Source organism: Dysidea avara, chromosome 4 (genome assembly GCF_963678975.1).
Source record: "Dysidea avara chromosome 4, odDysAvar1.4, whole genome shotgun sequence".
Classification (NCBI taxonomy): domain Eukaryota; kingdom Metazoa; phylum Porifera; class Demospongiae; order Dictyoceratida; family Dysideidae; genus Dysidea; species Dysidea avara.
The window spans coordinates 5787275-5805562 of NC_089275.1; the positions used below are offsets into that span (position 1 = coordinate 5787275).

Here is an 18288-nt window from a genome sequence, read left to right on the forward strand (position 1 = left end):
GTAGAAAGGTCAGCTAGAAGAAGTTACCTTGTAGAGAGTTCAGCTACAAACAAATCACCCTGTAGAGAGTTCAGCTAGAAACAAGTCACCCTGTAGAGAGATCAGCTAGAAACAAGCCACCCGTAGAGAATTCAGCTAGAAGAAGTTACATTGTAGAGAGTTCAGCTACAAAGAAGCTACCTTGTAGAGAGTTCAGCTGCAAACAAATCACCCTGTAGAGAATTTAGCTACAAACAAATCACCCTGTAGAAAGGTCAGCTAGAAGAAGTTACCTTGTAGAGAGTTCAGCTACAAACAAATCACCCTGTAGAGAGTTCAGCTACAAACAAGTCACCATGTAGAGAGTTCAGCTAGAAGAAGTTACATTGTAGAGAGTTCAGCTACAATGAAACTACCATGTAGAGAGTTTAGCTGCAAACAAATTGCCCTGTAGAGAATTCAGCTACAAACAAATCACCCTGTAGAAAGATCAGCTAGAATAAGTTACCTTGTAGAGAGTTCAGCTACAAACAAATCACCTTGTAGAGAATTCAGCTACAAACAAATTTCCCTGTAGAGAGATCAGCTAGAAGAAGTTACCTTGTAGAGAGTTCAGTTACAAAGAAACAATCATGCAAAGAGTTTAGCTACAAACAAATCACCCAGTAAAAAGTTCTGCTACGAACAGATCACACTGTAGAGAGTTCAGTTAGAAACAAGTCATCCTGTAGAGAGATCAGCTAGAAGAAGTCACCTTGTAGAGAGTTCAGTTACAAAGAAGCAATCATGCAAAGAGTTTAGCTGCAAACAAATCACCTAATAGAAAGTTCTGCTATTAACAGATCACACTGTAGAGAGTTCAGTTAGAAACAAGTCATCCTGTAGATAGATCAGCTAGAAGAAGTCACTTTGTAGAGAGTTCAGCTACAAAGAAACCACCCTGTAGAGAGTTCAGCTACAAACAAGTCACCATGTAGAGAGTTCAGCTAGAAGTTACATTGTAGAGAGTTCAGCAGTTTAGCTGCAAACAAATCACCCTGTAGAGAATTCAGCTACAAACAAATCACCCTGTAGAAAGATCAGCTAGAAGAAGTTACCTTGTAGAGAGTTCAGCTACAAACAAATCACCTTGTAGAGAGTTCAGCTACAAACAAGTCACCCTGTAGAGAGATCAGCTAGAAACAAGCCACCCGTAGAGAGTTTAGCTAGAAGAAGTTACATTGTAGAGAGTTCAGCAGTTTAGCTGCAAACAAATCACCCTGTAGAGAATTCAGCTACAAACAAATCACCCTGTAGAAAGATCAGCTAGAAGAAGTTACCTTGTAGAGAGTTCAGCTACAAACAAATCACCCTGTAGAGAGTTCAGCTACAAACAAGTTATCCGGTAGAGTGATCAGTTAGAAGGATCACCTTGCAGAGAGGTCAGCTACAAAGAAATCACCCTGCTTCATCTTTTCTTCTTCCTGTAGTAAAGAAAAAAATGACAGGTTAAAAAGCCCTAAAGCCGGCCATAGGCCGGCTTTGGGGTATACAAATGCAAAAAGAAGTGAAATCTAATCCAAAACAGCCAAGCTGTAAAAAAAGAGTGCGGCCCTGAGAAAGGCTATGGTGAAAAAAGATGTGAAATCCAAGGTGGCGGCCAAGAAATGGCTGTGATGGTAGGTTAATGGTAAAAATTTTAATAACAACAATTCAGTGAATTTGGTGCCGCTTGGTCTTGGCACAAAATTCACTTGAATTGTCGTTATTAAAATTTTTACCATTAACCTACCATCACAGCCATTTCTTGGCCGCCACCTTGGATTTCACATCTTTTTTCACCATAGCCTTTCTCAGGGCCGCACTCTTTTTTTACAGCTTGGCTGTTTTGGATTAGATAATATGTACTGTACATTACCTACATAATATTATCTGCTGCATTAAATTTATAATGTCAAAGGTGAGACTTTGACACCTTACAGGACTGGTCTGTATATTAGTAGTTGAGCAATAACTATTATGTAGCCCAGTATGGCTTCATTGTGATATTGTGTGGTAGTAGTGTATGCATAACTACATATTTCACTGAAGCTAAATAATAATATTAGTAACTCATGATCAGTTATTGTACAACTAATAAAAATTAATAAGTCCAGCATTGATAATCCATGGAAAACAGCCAGACTACAAAAAAGGTGCTGCTTTCAAAACATTTGGGTTAAAAATTGTAGTCAAAAATGGTGACCAAAAATCATCCTGCTGTTAGCATAATAATAGATTCTGTCTTTGATCCAATCTAGCATCTTATCAGGATTCGAGATTGTAAATGGTCAGTTATTAGTTTCTGAATGTACCAATGTTTGCAATTGTTAGTAAAACAATGGGAAAAAAGTTGATTCACAGACATCCACCGTCTACAAATCACACTTACATTCAATCAACAGTTAACTCATCTAGCTACTCTCTAAATAACCCCAGTTTATTAAAGCCATCATTTTTATATTGCTTGTATCCCGTCACTTAGTAGAGCAAAACTGATGTAGGCGGAAGTGATTACTAATTATTATTAATTATATGGTTGACTCTTGTTGTTTGAGTATGTGACTGCAGAGTATTTCGATCTTGAAAAGTGCAAAGACCATAGGGTTTATAAATCTATGCAAAGGCTGTGTACCCATGCACCCTGTTGAACAAGAGTGAAAGGTCTCCAATCCTTTAGTTAGTACTCTTTATATGCACAGCTAATACATTTACCTTAACACTTGGTCATCCTGTGCCTTCCTCTGTCATGAAATAGTGCATTCATGTGATCTATAATCAAATAATTAAAATTTGATGTGGGTACTTAAAAATTGATGTGGTCAGTGATGGGAAACAAGGAATAAATGATGGCCTGATCAAATCCTTTTAATCACAAATTACAAATCACATAAAATGAGACGTCACTGGAGTAATAACCGCACCATAAATTTAAGTGTACGGAAGTATACGGTGTTTGTAAAAGTATACAGTACACATTTCCCGTAAACTTATCTCAAACAACGTATACTTATCAAGTTTCTGTATGCTTAAATTTATGGTGCGATTATTACTCCATGCATGCACAATGACATCTCATCCTATTTGATTTGTAATTTGTGATTAAAACAATTGATTAAATAAACTGGGGATATTTACGCCAAGTTTATTAGATCTAGTGTTTACAAATGAAAAGGTTATGGTGACTAACCTGTCCTATCTATTGCCTTTAGGTAATAGTGAGTCCATATTTGCATTCAATTTGATGTGTTATGTTACTCTGAGTATAAGAAGGCAGACAACATTCGATATAGATATGATGAAAGATGCTCTTAGTAATTTTTACTGGGCATCTATTTTAGACCCACTGGACATCAATGATACTTGGTTGTCATTTAAGTCTACTGTACTTTTCTAATAGATATGTTCCTACATATACACCAAAAGAAAGAAAAATTTTGTATACTACTACTGAAGTGTTCAATTTTGAAAAGAAAAATAAACTATGGAAGAAGTATCGCTCAACCCATTCTTCAACTGACTTATCTAACTTCAAGTCAGTTAATAATGAACTAAAAATTTGATTTTTTGTTTAAACTCATGACGTTCGGCATAGCCGTTCTTCCACGTCAGAGTACACTGAGACACATACAAATACACAAGTACAAAACTGAAAAACATACAAGACATGACACATACAAAGCAATACATTTAAATAATACACAAATTAACTATTATTAGTCATTCGTTAAAGTGACAAATTCTCCATGCTTGTGGGGCACTTCAAATAGTAGCTTATTCCACCAGCAAGTGGCACGATGTCGAAAATATTGCTGTGTTCTAGCCAGATGATGGTAAGTGCTGTTAGCAAAATAGGCCTTACACCGAGTGTTATAGGTGCAGTGAGAGCAACCAAATGTTATTGGAGGTTGCAGTTGCAGGCACTGGCGACTAAAACAGTGACGATGAAATGCTGCCAAGCTACGGATCTCAATTTCTTCTGATATGTTAGGCCAACCTAGCTGTTCACGTGGTACAGACACATGATCAAACTTGTTAAGGGAGAAGACTACCCTCACTGCCCTATTCTGTATACGCTGTAAGTGGCCAACTTGGCGATTGAGAAGAGGGGGTCCCCACACTGGTAGAGCATACATGAAGCACGATGAAATGAGGGACTCCATTAGCAACTTAAGAAAGGAAATGGGTAGATGTTTGTGACTGCATCCAATGAAATATAAATAGTAAGAGCACTTGTGACCACCTGAGCATTCCACTGAAGACAACAATCAAAAATTTAAAAATTCTCACACATAATCTTACAAAGGACTGTGAAAAACAGTTAGTACACAATGTTAATTCTAGACCCAAAGATTCTGGTAATACATCAACTCAAGATTAAAGACATGCCCCAGCATTTCTGAATTGCTCAGTCCTGACGGCTCCACAGTGTGCTCCAATTCTGAAATAGCTACTCATTTTAATGACTATTTTCCAGTGTTTTTACTATTGAGGATACCACCATTATTCCTACAGCTCATACAACAACTTCTCCTGGTGTTGATTCAATTGACATTACATCTGACATGGTTTTCAGCAAAGTGATGAATTTACAAGGTAGTAAATACCCTGGACCTGATGGTTTACCTATTCAAATAATAAAATTAGTAGGTGAATTCATCTCTGTTCCATTATCCATCATATCTAATAAGTCATTTAATAGTGGCACTTTACCACAAGACTGGAAGTCTGCTCATGTACCACCCAATTCATAAAAAGGGTGCATGCACGCAATCTTGTGTCAAACTATTGACCGGTTATTTAACTTCTATTTTTTGCAAATGGAATCTATCATTAAAGATCACACATTCAATTTGAATCACCACTTACTAAATAACAACTTGGTCTCCCCCCAGCAATTTGGTAGGTAGATCTTGCACCACCCAACTACTGCACATTTCAGACTACTTCACACACCACCTAGACAATGGTCATGCTATTGATGTACTATATTTGGACTTTTTGATTCTGTACCTCATCAGCGTCTATTGCAAAAGCTTTCCTCCTTTGGAATTCACGGTAAGACTTTAATGTGGATAAAGGATTTTTTATCAAATATAGAGTAGCGAGTTGTGCTTAATGGACACATCTCACTCCATTCCAGTAACCAGTGGCATACCACAGGGGTCTATGTTGGGTCCTGTGCTCTTTACAATGTTTGTCAATGATATACCGTCAATAGTTTCAAGTTCTGTATTCATGTTCACCGATACTAAGATATTTCATGTAATAAGGAACAGAGATGATTACTTGGCCCTTCAAAATGATCTAAACTCACTTTATAGATGGTCCCTCACTTGGCAACTGACATTTAATATAATTATTAAAATGCAAACATTTACATCTTGGGCCAGTTTATCATTTGGATTTTACTACCTTAAACACTGAGTACAAAAATTGACACCACAACAACCCATAAAAAACTTGGTATACTAGCTATTTGATGAACACCTTAAATTTAAAACCATACAAATGAAGTCACTGCAAAGGCCAACAGAGTACTGGAATGGTTACTGGAATGGTTAAAAGATCTTTTGAATATCATGATTCCTATTATCAAGAGTTCATTATACTAGTAAGTAAGGGAGAATATCAAACGCCCAATATAAACGCACTGCCACAAGTACACCTTTGATGAAATTAATGCCTCAGAGGTATTGTTGGCATTTAATACAACTCTGGTATTAAAATAGAACTGTTGATTGGTGTTGAATATGATGAAGCCACTATTGTAAAGAAGGTGTTGATGGTCTACTAGTGGCAGTGCATTTGCTGAATCTACCTCAGTTAGATACTCTCTCTTACTACTGTGTTTATGAACTCTTGCTTATATGGTATCAAAACTATTTATTTTACCACTCTAGTTAGACCAATACTTGAATATAGCAATGCCATTTGGGGTCCCCACTTTGTTCTGGATCAACAAAAGGTGGAGAAAGTTCAACATAGAACCACTAGAATGTTATTACCCTTACAGGATAAGTCATAATGAAGAAAGATTATCATTACCCTGCATGCATCGTTATCACATAGACGCTTAAGAGGAGATCTAATCCAGTTGTACAAAATCCTCAACAATTACTTTAATCCTGTTTTCACTGATTTATACGCCTTTTTATCCATTCCTACTAGGGGCCACCAATTCAAATTATTTAAACATCATTCCAGACTACTGTGTAGATCAAGCTATTTCTTTAATAGAATAATTAACAACTGCAACTGTTGTGAATAGTAACTCTATTAATAATCGTTGGTAGATAATAATTTATTATACTTGATTCAAGATTTATTTTTGTATAAGTATGTTCTGATTGGGAATACAGGCTGTGCCTTTACCTGTATTTAATCATAATCATAATAATCATATTTAGAAAGTAGATGAATTGCTCATAACATGAAGATATAAAACTGTTGATTGGATGTAAGTGTGATTTGTAAACTGTGGGTGTCTGTGAATCGATCGTTTTTTCCGGACTATACGTATTAATCGGACATGACTTTGCAGAGCTGCTGCCACCAGACAAAGAAGCCGAGAAAGCTGATACTTGGTGTGCAATGTCCCACAGCCTGAGTAATTGCATCCAATTTTGGAGCCCATTCAATATTAGTTGAGTTCCTCAATATGTTACCATGGAATTTACTACAAATTTACAACTTACGTATACTCCTTTGATTTGGCATGGCCTTAGCTATCTCCTTTACCTTATCACTAGTAGACAGTAGTCTGTGTGTATGTATGAATTAAATTGTTGAAATAGCACCAAAATAGCTGTTACTGGAGTTCTGTTTGAGGTTAGCAGTAAAGTGGCTAGAGCACTAAGAGCAATCAGAGGACCAAATGCTTGGTAACATTGAGATGTTCTAATAGAGCAGTCATGTTACTCCAACTAAGACTTCCAGTCGACAATTGTTCTTGGAAAGGAGTGCTGATAGCAACTGGTTTGAGTACCTGGATGCCGGGGTAAAGTGGTTTGGGTGGTGGTGTCTAGTTGAACGTTACGTTGTGCGGTTAAGAAGTCAGTATGATGGTATTGATATAGGCCAGATAAGTTGTGGATTCCCTTATAAAAATTTGCAGTCTGCTAACCTTTGATGGAACGGAAGCATTTTCACACTGCTGTTCAAGTGTTTAGTGCTCTCCACAAACTTTCTCCAACATATTTAAGAGTTTATTTATGTAGAAGCATTTACAGGACACAATGGACGCAATAAGCATCGATTGTTTGTCCCTCGGATCAACAGCTCTATTGGGAAAAGTAGTTTTTATTATCGTGGAGCAGTAATCTGGAACAATTTACCCCCTACACTCGTTGATCATGTATCACTTTTTAAATCTGCTTTTAAGCAATTGTATTGTTAATTGCTTTTGTTGTTTTTCTTGTTCTTTGTTTTGTTACTCAGCTTGTCACTTGTGTTGTTTTGTTCATAGGCGGCGGAAAGGGGGGGGGGGCTAGGGGGCTAAAGCCCCCCCCCCCCCCCCTCAAAATGATATCACACCGAAATTATCTTTCTTGGAGTGGGGCTGAAAACCGTGATAAAGATCGAGATACTCTAATAGAGCAGTCATTCTAATAAAGTAGTCAGTGCGTAGCGAGCTATGTAAGGATTTTTATGTTGTTTATCAGCTAGAAATGGTAGCTGGTGAGGTGGAAAGGTTTTGTCAGTTGGTTGTGACCTTTTTTTTTGGTCTCACCTTACCAAACTATAGAAATAAGTCTGGGTCAGCCCAGCCCCCCCCTCGTATCAACTACTTCCTCCGCCCCTGGTTTTGTTGTTGCGTATAGCTAGCTAGCTACCTAATATATATGTTTTTGTAAGGCACTGCTGAAAAACAGCTCTTAGAGCTGATGCAGTTACCCACTACCATTAAATCATTAACCGTATATAAGTTATGCTTGAAACAATGGCTATCTTCCAGAGAAACTACTCTTGCTACCGACTCTTTTTCACATCAAGAATTCGCCGGAACTTCGTGCGCACGTGAATAATCAATTTTTATTAATTAATGCTCACTTGTAGCACGTGTATTGCTTGCGACAAAGAAGATTACTCCTCGGAGGCTCGGACTCAACCCATCCTATGCTGAAGACACTGTTGCTGTTATTAGAATTTTAACCTTGAGGAAGTTACTGGGTCTAGGGAATAGATACACTTTGGTAAGTGTCACTTTTCATCACGATTTTTGTATTGGCATGTAGCTAGGGGGTGACACACAGGCACTCACTGTAGGTAGATCTGCGACCGCGGTCAAACTCTAAATCAAAGGTCAAGGCCACCAAAGTCAAGGGTAAAAATTTCCAACCCACAATCGAAAAGTACTGAAATATCGTCGCTAAGTCACCGGTCAAAGATCGGAAAATGCTCTTAGTCACAGGTCAAAGCAAAATTTCGGCCAGTCAATCCTTTGACCATGGTCTACCTACAGTCAGGGCCGCCCACAGGGGGGGGGGGGGGGGGGGTGCAACTGGGACATTTTGCCCCGGGCCCCAGCCTGAAAGGGGCCCCAGGAGGCCCCACGAAGGGCCCCCTGAATACCTGTTTAAAAGATCGATATACTCTAATAGAGCAGTCACAGTATTCTTCAGAGGAGCAGTGTAGCAAGCTTATAGATAAGGAGATATGGTTGGTGATGGGTAGTTATTGTCATTGCCAGTAGGTTGTGACCTTTTTTTTTTTTTTGGTCTTCACCTTACAACTTGGGTCAAGGGCCCCACTTTAACTCATTGCCCTGGGCCCCTTAATTTCTCTGGGCGGCCCTGCCTACAGTGAGTGCCTGTGTGTCACCCCCTTGCAATTGGGATCAAGAGGGTGTCAAAAGGACTTGCATAGGTAGGGTCCGCAAACCGAAAAATCAACTTTTACAAATCAATCCCCTTACCAATGTGGGATGTTCATCGTAGTATACCATTGCTAGATGCACCGTGAAACCGGATGCACGATTGTTGTCTTCACAGGAATATCGCTTTTAGTATCTCACGAGATGCAAAATTTATTTTTTAAATTTCGTGCTCCACACAAAGGACCGGATGAAACTTGTTACTTAGCCAGATCTTATCTAGAGTTGTTGTAGTTAAAATACACACAGCAGTAAGCAAATAATTTGCTACATTTGCGGCACAGGGCTGCTTTCTTACAAAACGAAACACGAACTTTCGAATTCAAGCTGCCATACCAGCCAACACTAGAAATACCTAATATTCTTCACAGTATTGTGATAAGGTTGGGTGCATGTCTGCCTACATATGCTGTAAGTCTGGAAAGGATCTGAGACTTCTCACCATCTGGGTGACGAGCATCAAAACTTTCTGTAACATTTGGGAATTATTTTGTGCCTTCTAGCCATTTTCAATGCTTCTGCAGCCACAATATATCCATCAATGATGGACTGGAACGATGGCAAAAGATGTCCCTGGACAGTTGGTACCAAAGGTTGTCAATTATTATTTCATCGAAATCCTCCATGATTCATTCGTCATTCCTCCAGTGCATGCCTACCTGCAGTGTTGTCACCCAGTGCTCAACTGGTTAATTAATTAAGTAGATAAGGTAGGGATGTCTGTTTCCAGAGAAAGTTTGCATTTGTATTAGAAATGTGCTCATTTCTCTGTGATAACAAGAGAATGGATTCTGACATGCTTGGTGTCAAATTGTAGCCAACAAACTAGGATGTTGGTGGTATACAATATTTTTGTTGTTTAAAATTAAACAGACAACCATAGTAGAAACAACAGGCACGCAGTACGGCCATAGGGTGTGGCGGTATTAAAATTTAGTATAATGGCTTTGTCATGATATGACTAATGTCATACACAACAGAATCTGTGGTAATGGTCACTTGATCACCTTTGTGTGGTCAAAAAGTATTTTCCCATACAAGTGTATGTATGTGTGGTCTGCATTACAGTTAGTAACAATAGTAACTAGTAATCTATTGTATACTCTATTGTATTCTATTGTATTTCAGCACCATGTTTTAATAACAGGTAGAATGTAGCTGAATTTGTTGTGCAATCACAATAAATTGCTGCTTGCCTTGCCAGTAATTTTATTAGTGTTGGGGTGCACATTTAGTAAAAATATGGTCTATAATATTTGATGATAAATCATAGGCTCAATGCTTGGAAACAAAGTAGACTGGAGTGGAGTAAAATCTGGATTCAATATATGCTACGCTCTTCCACGTTTATAGTAACAAAATGTGTTGGCCCGTTTTCTAATTGAACATCCAAAATTTTCAAAATTGTGCAGTAGCACAAAGTAGGGGAAATATATACCTATCTATGACTTGCATAAGTGTATATGTTTGCCTAGTGAGACATTGTAAGGCAAGCAGTGTGGGTTGACTTGTCAAGGAAACACCTTCACTCTTTGTGACTGTTTTATTAGAGTAGTTTAAAGCTATTCTATGTAGCTGAACTTTGTCTGGCAACGCAAGTTTTGTCATTGAGTTATCATTTCTTCATGACCCAATAACAAAATGATGTGCATGTAAATCAGCTCTTAGACTAGCAGGGGCAGATCTGGGGGGGACTTTGGTGGCCGAAGCCCATCTTTCACTTTTAGGCTTTACTTGATCAATATGCTGAGGATTATAATGAAATTTTGTCTAATCATAACTATATGATCACTAATAATACAAATACTCATAAACCCACCTTATAAACATCTTTCCCAGGCATTATCATTATGCAACAAGGACCCAGATCAGCATTGGAGGTGTACAAGATCGAGATACTCTAATAGAACAGTCACCTAACCACTCTAATAGAACATTCAGTGTGAGCATAAAAATTAATTCTGTTATGGAATTTTCCAAATCTGCTTGCACCTATGCATACAATGAAGTGCATTGGTCTGTTTAAAAGGCTTGATTCATCTACTTGTGTAGTTATTACCGGTACCGGTATACTTAATTCAGGTACACAATTTCCATTGAAAATGCTCTCAGATTCAATCTCGTATCATTGAAATTTTCCAGTTTCGAAATTATTATTCTATCATGCTTGCAATTGTGAGAAGGTGTATCATGTGCTTAATTGGTTGTCTACCCAAACCTTTCCATTAGCAAATGCTGCAGAGAGTCATACCTATAATCTAAAGGCAGTATATAAAATATCTACAGGCAGAAATATGCATTTTATGTGGAAATGTCTCCAAATTGCAGTATTTTAGCATCCATTTTTCAACATTTTCCTGAGGGGGTATGCCCCAAGACCCCCTAGTTGCAATCAATAGATTAGTACCTTGAGTTAGCCCCCCCTTTATAAATCCCTTGTTTCATTACATACTTCTTTTCGTTGATCTACTCAAAATTCCTAATTTTTCCTTCCACTTGTTTTTTTTTTTTTTTAACTTTTTTTGTAACACAGTTATGTATGACTGGTGAACACGTGCATACCACATCAAAAGGGAGAATGCCTGACATACCATACACGTCTTAATGCACTCTCCAACTATCAATTATTGTGGAAAAGCGAAATCCCATTAAACTTTGTTACACAGCATTACAGATGAAGAGCAGTACACAAAATACCTCTGCAGTGAATCTAGCCACTGCAGAAAATATGGACTATTTTCATAATAAATACAATAGTCAGCAGAGAAAACCATACACGCTACCTCAAACAGACACCTCGCACCATCAGTGAAAAGAAATGGGACAGAAAGGTAAGTCAATAATGCGTGCATTCTAGGTATTGCGGTATGTCAAAAGGCACTAGTCGGGCTGAAGTGCTGGAAAACAGTGAAAAAATCAGGCTGTTTCCTTAGCAGTTATCGAGTTACACTTGTCTAAAGGCAGGTAGGCAGTCAGTATATGGAAAATTCTGTTAAGTACAAATCTTATAATTTTGTTGGGCTGAATTGCTGGCAAACGGTGAAAAAATCAGGCTTGATCCTTATCTTGTCTGCAGGTAGGCAGGCATTCTGTTAATGGTACAATTTTGTAGCGACTTATCAGAAAAGTGTTTAGTCACTCTGAAGACACTTTTGGGCTTGATTACCAAGACACCATGAAGGTATTATGTGAGCAAATCTGGTACTCAAGGTAATCGCTTCGAGGAAGATGACCGCATGGAAGTACAGTATATCACTTAAAGAACTGCCAATGCTTGTGTGTACAAAAATACAGCACTTGTGGGGTGTCTCAAATACAGCACGAGGCATAGCTGAGTGCTGTATTTGCCTCAAAACATCCCACGACATGCTGTATTTTCTGTACACACAGATGGCAGTGTTTTAACTAATCATACAGTACTATTAACATACAGTACAATTGTACTGTATAATTTTATTAGGGATCATAAAGAATTGGGCTTTTCTGGCCAAAAATATCACTCCATGTCACGCATGTGATCAATCTTGCCGTCTGTGCATGTGTGGGATTGGCTTCAACTTTTGGCAAGCAGGCCATCTCTATTTCTAGTTATAGAACAAACTGGTAGTAACAGTTAGGCTAATTTTAGCGATTTACAGTGCCATGCATATGATCAATTGTGCTGTCTGAATGGGGTTGTTTTCATAAAATTCCTTATGAAAAATTTCCGCATAACTGTTTTGTATTTGCCCATGCAAGTTGCAACTCTGTATACCATTTCATTCATAAGTTACAACCATCATACAGTACATAGTACTGTATAGTAGGGACCACAAAGGTGTGGTCATATCCCATGAAAAAAGCACCCAAAACCCAGCCTCACTTTTCCCAGATGACGATGAGGCAGTATTGGTTAGGTAAAACTAAGCCCAAACAAGCCTTCAGATCGACTCGAAATGCTTTCGACAAGTTGCTATAGAGTTTTCTACTGACTAACTGACTGACTGATTCCTTCAGACAAGCGTAACTCAATAATGGCTAAAGCTATGGGCTTGATTTTTTCACTGTTTGACATCGCTTCTGCCCGAGAGGTGCCTTTTGGCATACCACAGTACATACAATACATTCTTCATGGACATACCAGTGTCCTCCTTTGTGTCCCATTCATCTTTTCTGACAGCAAAAAGTGTTGATTTGGCAGTAGCACGTGATGGCTTCCCTTCATAACGGAAATCATCCGTATTTTTCTTAGTGGATATTTTGATTGCAGAGGTGCTTTTCGAACAGTTCTCGATTTGTACTGCTGTGTAACGGGTTGAAAATGGCCGACAACGAAGCGTGATAGATACTTCACTTTCCAGATAATAATTGGGCGTGCAGTGCCATTTCAGATGTGGTTTGTGTGGGTTTACCAGTCATAATAATAATTATTTGCAAAAAAAAGTTAACGAACAAGTACACAAAAGTTTTGGAATTTTCAACTAGAGTAGGGACCATAGCGCATCGATAAAAAGTACTGAAACAAGTTGGAGTAGTCCATGATATTAAATCACAGTAAAACAATAAGAAGTGTTATATCCCCATTGTGCTCAAGATACCATAATAGAAATGCACAATATAACACTTCTTATTGTTTTACTGTGATTTAATATCATGGACTACTCCAACTTGTTTCAGTACTTTTTATCGATGTGCTATGGTTCCTACTCTAGTTGAAAATTGCAAATTTTTTTGTGTACTTGTTTTTATTGACTAACTGACTGAGTAACTGATGCCTTCAGACAAGCGTAACTCAATAGCGGCTAAGGCTACAGGCTTGATTTTTTCACTGTTCAATGTTGCTTCAGCCGGACAGGTGCCTTTTGGCATACCACAGTATGTACAATGCAGACTTACCAGAGTCCTTTTTGTGTCCCATTCATCTTTGCTGACAGCAAAAGGTGTTGATTTGGCAGTAGCACATGATGGCTTCCCTTTGTAATGGAAATCGTCCGTATTTTTCATAGTGGCTACTTTGATTGCTGGGGTGCTTTTCAATCAGTTCTTGATTCATAATGCTGTGTAACAGGTAGAACATAGCTGACAACAAAGCGTAATGGATACTTCACTTTTCAGACAATAATTGATAGCTGGGGCGTGCGGCACCATTTCTTTCTTTTGATATGGTATGCGTGGATTGCAGAGGTGCTTTTCGACCAGTTCTTAATTCGTAATGCTGTGTAACGGGTTGACCATAGCTGACAACGAAATGTAATGTATACTTCACTTTTCAGATGATAATTGATATAGCTGGGACACGTGGCACCATTTCTTTCTTTTGATGTGGTATGAGTGGCTTCATCAGTCAAAAAAAATAATGTTAACAAACAAGCACACATAAAAATTTGGAATTTTCAACTAGAGTAAGTACCATAGCACATCGATAAAAAGTACTGAAACTAGCCAGCTGGAATAGTGCATGACAGTAAAACAATAAGAAGTGTTATATCCCTACTGTGCATTTCCATTATGGTATCTTGAGCACAGTAGGGATGTAACACTTCTTATTGTTTTACTGTGATTTAATATCATGCACTACTCAAGCTAGCTTGTTTCAGTACTTTTTTTCGATGTGCTATGCTACTCCTTTAGACATCAGGCTGAGAGGTTCTGAAGAGGGATGGTCTACTGTTTTGAAACTGTTACAGAGACATCTTTCTGTTTATTTGTATGTGTGTTGTATGCTCTTTAGATGATATTGTAAATAATTATTTTTTTAGATGGTCCCTACTCTAGTTGAAAATTCCAAACCTTTTTGTGTACTTGTTTTTGTAAGCGTCTGAATTTATTTTCCCATGCAATATTTACTGTACAATTTTTTTGGTTCAAATCAATCTTTCTGTTGTTGCTACTTTGTAGGGCTGTAACTCCCAAAGTTATTGGCATAGAAGGCCAAAAACTTCCCCAGAGCATGCATTTAGTTATGTAGATTGTGAATATTTAAACATATGATAGTCATCTTATCTTTACATCACATCTCTCAGATTCTCTCCCCTTCAGCTCTGTTCAATAGCGCAAACAGTCTGGGGGACAAACAGCAGTTCCTGGAACTTGTTGTCCTCTCATCTCTACCCATATTTCTTTCTGTGCACTGTCCACAGTATCCAGGTACTTGTCGTTTTCATGTCCAAGGGCTCATCCATTGTGAGTTCATTCACTTCTCGTGGTAGATAAGCATTGTGTGATTAAATGGCCTCTTCAAATTGCAGCAGAAACAAACAGCATCTCTCGCTGGACAGGATTGGTAAGGGTATGACCCTTTCCCACAATGTCTACATTTTTGGGGTGAGAATGTTCGGGGTAGTGGCCTGGCTGTTGAGGGTAGAGGTGGCATTACTCGGGTTGCTGATCGGCTTGATGTTGGAGAAAGAAGTGGTAACTTTCTTCTGGTCACTGGCTTCCTTACTGCATCCAGTGAAGAGTCCTCCTTATTGTGCATTGTCATGTGATAGTCATCTTATCTTTGTCACTCACTGAAAGAGTTCATAATATTATATATATATATATATACGAAGGAGAATACCCAACTCTCAGCTCAGCCTGTACAATATCACTTTGACAAGTTCCCTATTTGGTCACACCACCTTTGAAAAATGGTATGTGTGAAATAACAGATGCAGCTATAATGTTATATCTATTCTGTTCGTGAAGCTAATATCAATGAAACCTATACCTAAATTACCTATATGTTATATCACAGCAGGTGTAGAATATCTCGTTTATTGACACGAGTCTGAAGCAAAGTCGAGGACAAGCGTCAATAATTAGATATTTTACACGTAATACCTGCTGTGATATAACTGCCTCAATTATATCCAAGTAAGGACTGTAGGTTCTTTGATGTGTGTGGCTTTGTATGCAGTTTGTATAAAGATGTTATAGTTGTACTGCATTTGTAACTAGATCTGCGAAAACCCAGCAAAATGGTGCATTTTTGGAATGATGACAATGCACATTCCTGTGTAAACACACCTGGATCTCTTATAGTATAAAAGCATGTATGTTTTGGCATATGATATGAAGTATAGTCGCACGTATATTCATTAGTAACACCACGTGGTGTCAGAAGTGGGATCAAGTATATTCACAAGTAATACCACATGGTCAAGTAATCCTACAGACAGTTTTCTATTGATAAAGTCACAAATGTGACCGGATCTGCGAAAGGCGGTCTTATAGCCTTTCCAAATCCTAAGTTTGATTACTCATAACTCCTTGAGTTTTTATCCTGTCACCTTCATATTACAATATGAAATAGTGCTATGTGAGGAGTGTAATGTGACGTAATGTCAGGGTGATACCATATTCACAATTCCAGTTATGGGTTGCCAAGTACACACAATTGGAAAGGCTATAAGATCCCTTTTCACAGATCCGGTCACTTACATGTAATATCTCTTTGGAGGTTTATAGAGTGTGTGAATCATTTGTTGTATATTTTTCCCAGGGTTTGTTGTCAAGTATGACCGTAACTACTTATTCTAATGTTGGTGGTTATGATCACAAGTTTATTGATACACCACCAGATCGTCTTATCTGCAAAGTTTGTCATTTCCCCAGTCGAGATCCTTACCTGAGTGTGTGTTGTGGACAAGTGTTCTGCAAGTCTTGTCTAGATGGTGCCAGGAGAGCTAATAATTCATGTCCATTTTGCCGTGATAAAGAATTTGTTACATTTCCCAACAAACAAGCTGATCGAGAGATTAGGAGTCTTCATGTGATGTGTGCTAACAAGGAGAGAGGTTGTGAGTGGCAGGGTGAGCTGAATGACATCTACAATCACCTTGGAAACAGTGATGGTTGTCAGTTTGAGGATGTGAAGTGTTCCAATGAGTGTGGAGAGATGTTACAACGACAATATCTGACAAGTCATGTTGAGACTCAGTGTCCACATCGTATTGTTAGATGTAAGTTATGCCACATTTTAGGTCAGCATTTCTTTATAAAGAAAAAACACATGGAGCAGTGTCCCAAGCTTCACATAACCTGTCCCAACAAATGTGGAATAGGAAAGCTTCTCCGTGAAGACATGGAAGCACACAGGAAGGATTGTCCTTTTGATATGGTCCAATGTGAGTATCACAATGTGGGGTGTGAGGTGAGGATGATGTGTAAAAGTAAGAGGAGTCACGACGAAGAGAATATGGAGGAACATTTGCTGATGACTAAACTTAAATTAGCTAAAACCGAAGACAAACTTGTTAAAAATGAAGAGAGGTTAAATGCTTTAGAGATAGTGGTAAATCAGTTGAGCAACAAAGTTGATAGTGACAGAACAATTGCACCTGGTCATTCATCATTTCATTTGTCTGCAGCATCAACAATGGCTTGTCCGGTCACAGTGAAGATGTCACATTTCTTGAAATATAAACGCAATTGCTCGGACTGGTGTAGTGCACCCTTCTACAGTAGCACCAAAGGATACAAAATGATTTTGTGTGTTTGTCCTGCTGGTGATAGTGAATATATAGGTACTCACCTTACGGTAGCACTGGGTTACATGAAAGGTCCTTATGATGATGAGCTACCATGGCCACTGAGGGAAAACTTTGAAGTTAAATTATTAAACCAAATCAACAACTATGAGCATTATTTAGATTTCCCTACTGTGAGTTTCAATGATAGCAACCCAGATGATGCTAGTTATGGTAATAGGATTGTTGATCATGAAAAATCTGTACGTGGTATACGCATTACAGATTTCATTTCTAATGAAGACCTCCACATGGTCACTCCTACATGTCAGTATCTCAAAAATGATTGTATCTTCTTCCAAGTTAGCAAACTGTAGACAGAGTTACATTTTGAAGTATAACGTACATGCGTATACAGTGTAGCTTTATTAGAAATTAGTATAGAATTAACTGTAAAACAAAATTGCTATTTAGAATATTGCTGGGATGTACTCAGTGGACATATTGTATTCCCTTCCTTAATTTAATTGTTTTGTAGCATACAATCAAGTGTAACGGGTTCACATTTGCTATAATCCAGCCATTGCACCGGTATATTTTCCAGGCTGGCAAAGCATTATGCCAGCATAGCTATTCCACAACAATTTGCCAATCTCAATGCAAGGTCATCGGCTTCGCACTCCGTGATAAACAATTCAACTTTTTTTGAAATTTCCTCCTTTACGCAAACTATGCACATGATTATCCATTTCATTTATCACCATTATAGCAATCCATTCAGTTTCTAACTAGGAAATAGTTTAATCTGCAGGGGTGGATCCAGGGATGGGCACAAACAGGCTAAGTGTTGTAGGTGAGTGGAAGAACAGATTCTCTTGTTAGTTTTTAAGCAGTAAATAGCCACCTCTTAGTACGTGTATCACTGTTGATGTTTTGTCATTATTGGCTTGTGAATTTAATAACTGTTTAGGTTATGAATGCAAC

The 18288-nt window shown here is 38.2% G+C and overlaps 1 protein-coding gene across 1 annotated transcript; it reads left to right on the forward strand.

Moving 5' to 3' along the window:
- The first annotated feature begins 8039 nt into the window (after positions 1 to 8039).
- Positions 8040 to 17831, forward strand: LOC136253014 (TNF receptor-associated factor 4-like). The gene is made up of 2 exons (XM_066045601.1): positions 8040 to 8191; positions 16338 to 17831. Exon 2 carries the CDS (start codon positions 16353 to 16355, stop codon positions 17679 to 17681), a length of 1329 nt encoding a protein of 442 aa, XP_065901673.1. The 5' UTR covers positions 8040 to 8191; positions 16338 to 16352; the 3' UTR covers positions 17682 to 17831.
- The last annotated feature ends 457 nt before the right edge of the window (positions 17832 to 18288 follow it).

Coding starts and splice junctions, on each gene's coding strand:
- LOC136253014 (XM_066045601.1), top strand. CDS start 16,353: ATGACCGTAACTACTTATTCTAATGTTGGTGGTTATGATCACAAGTTT.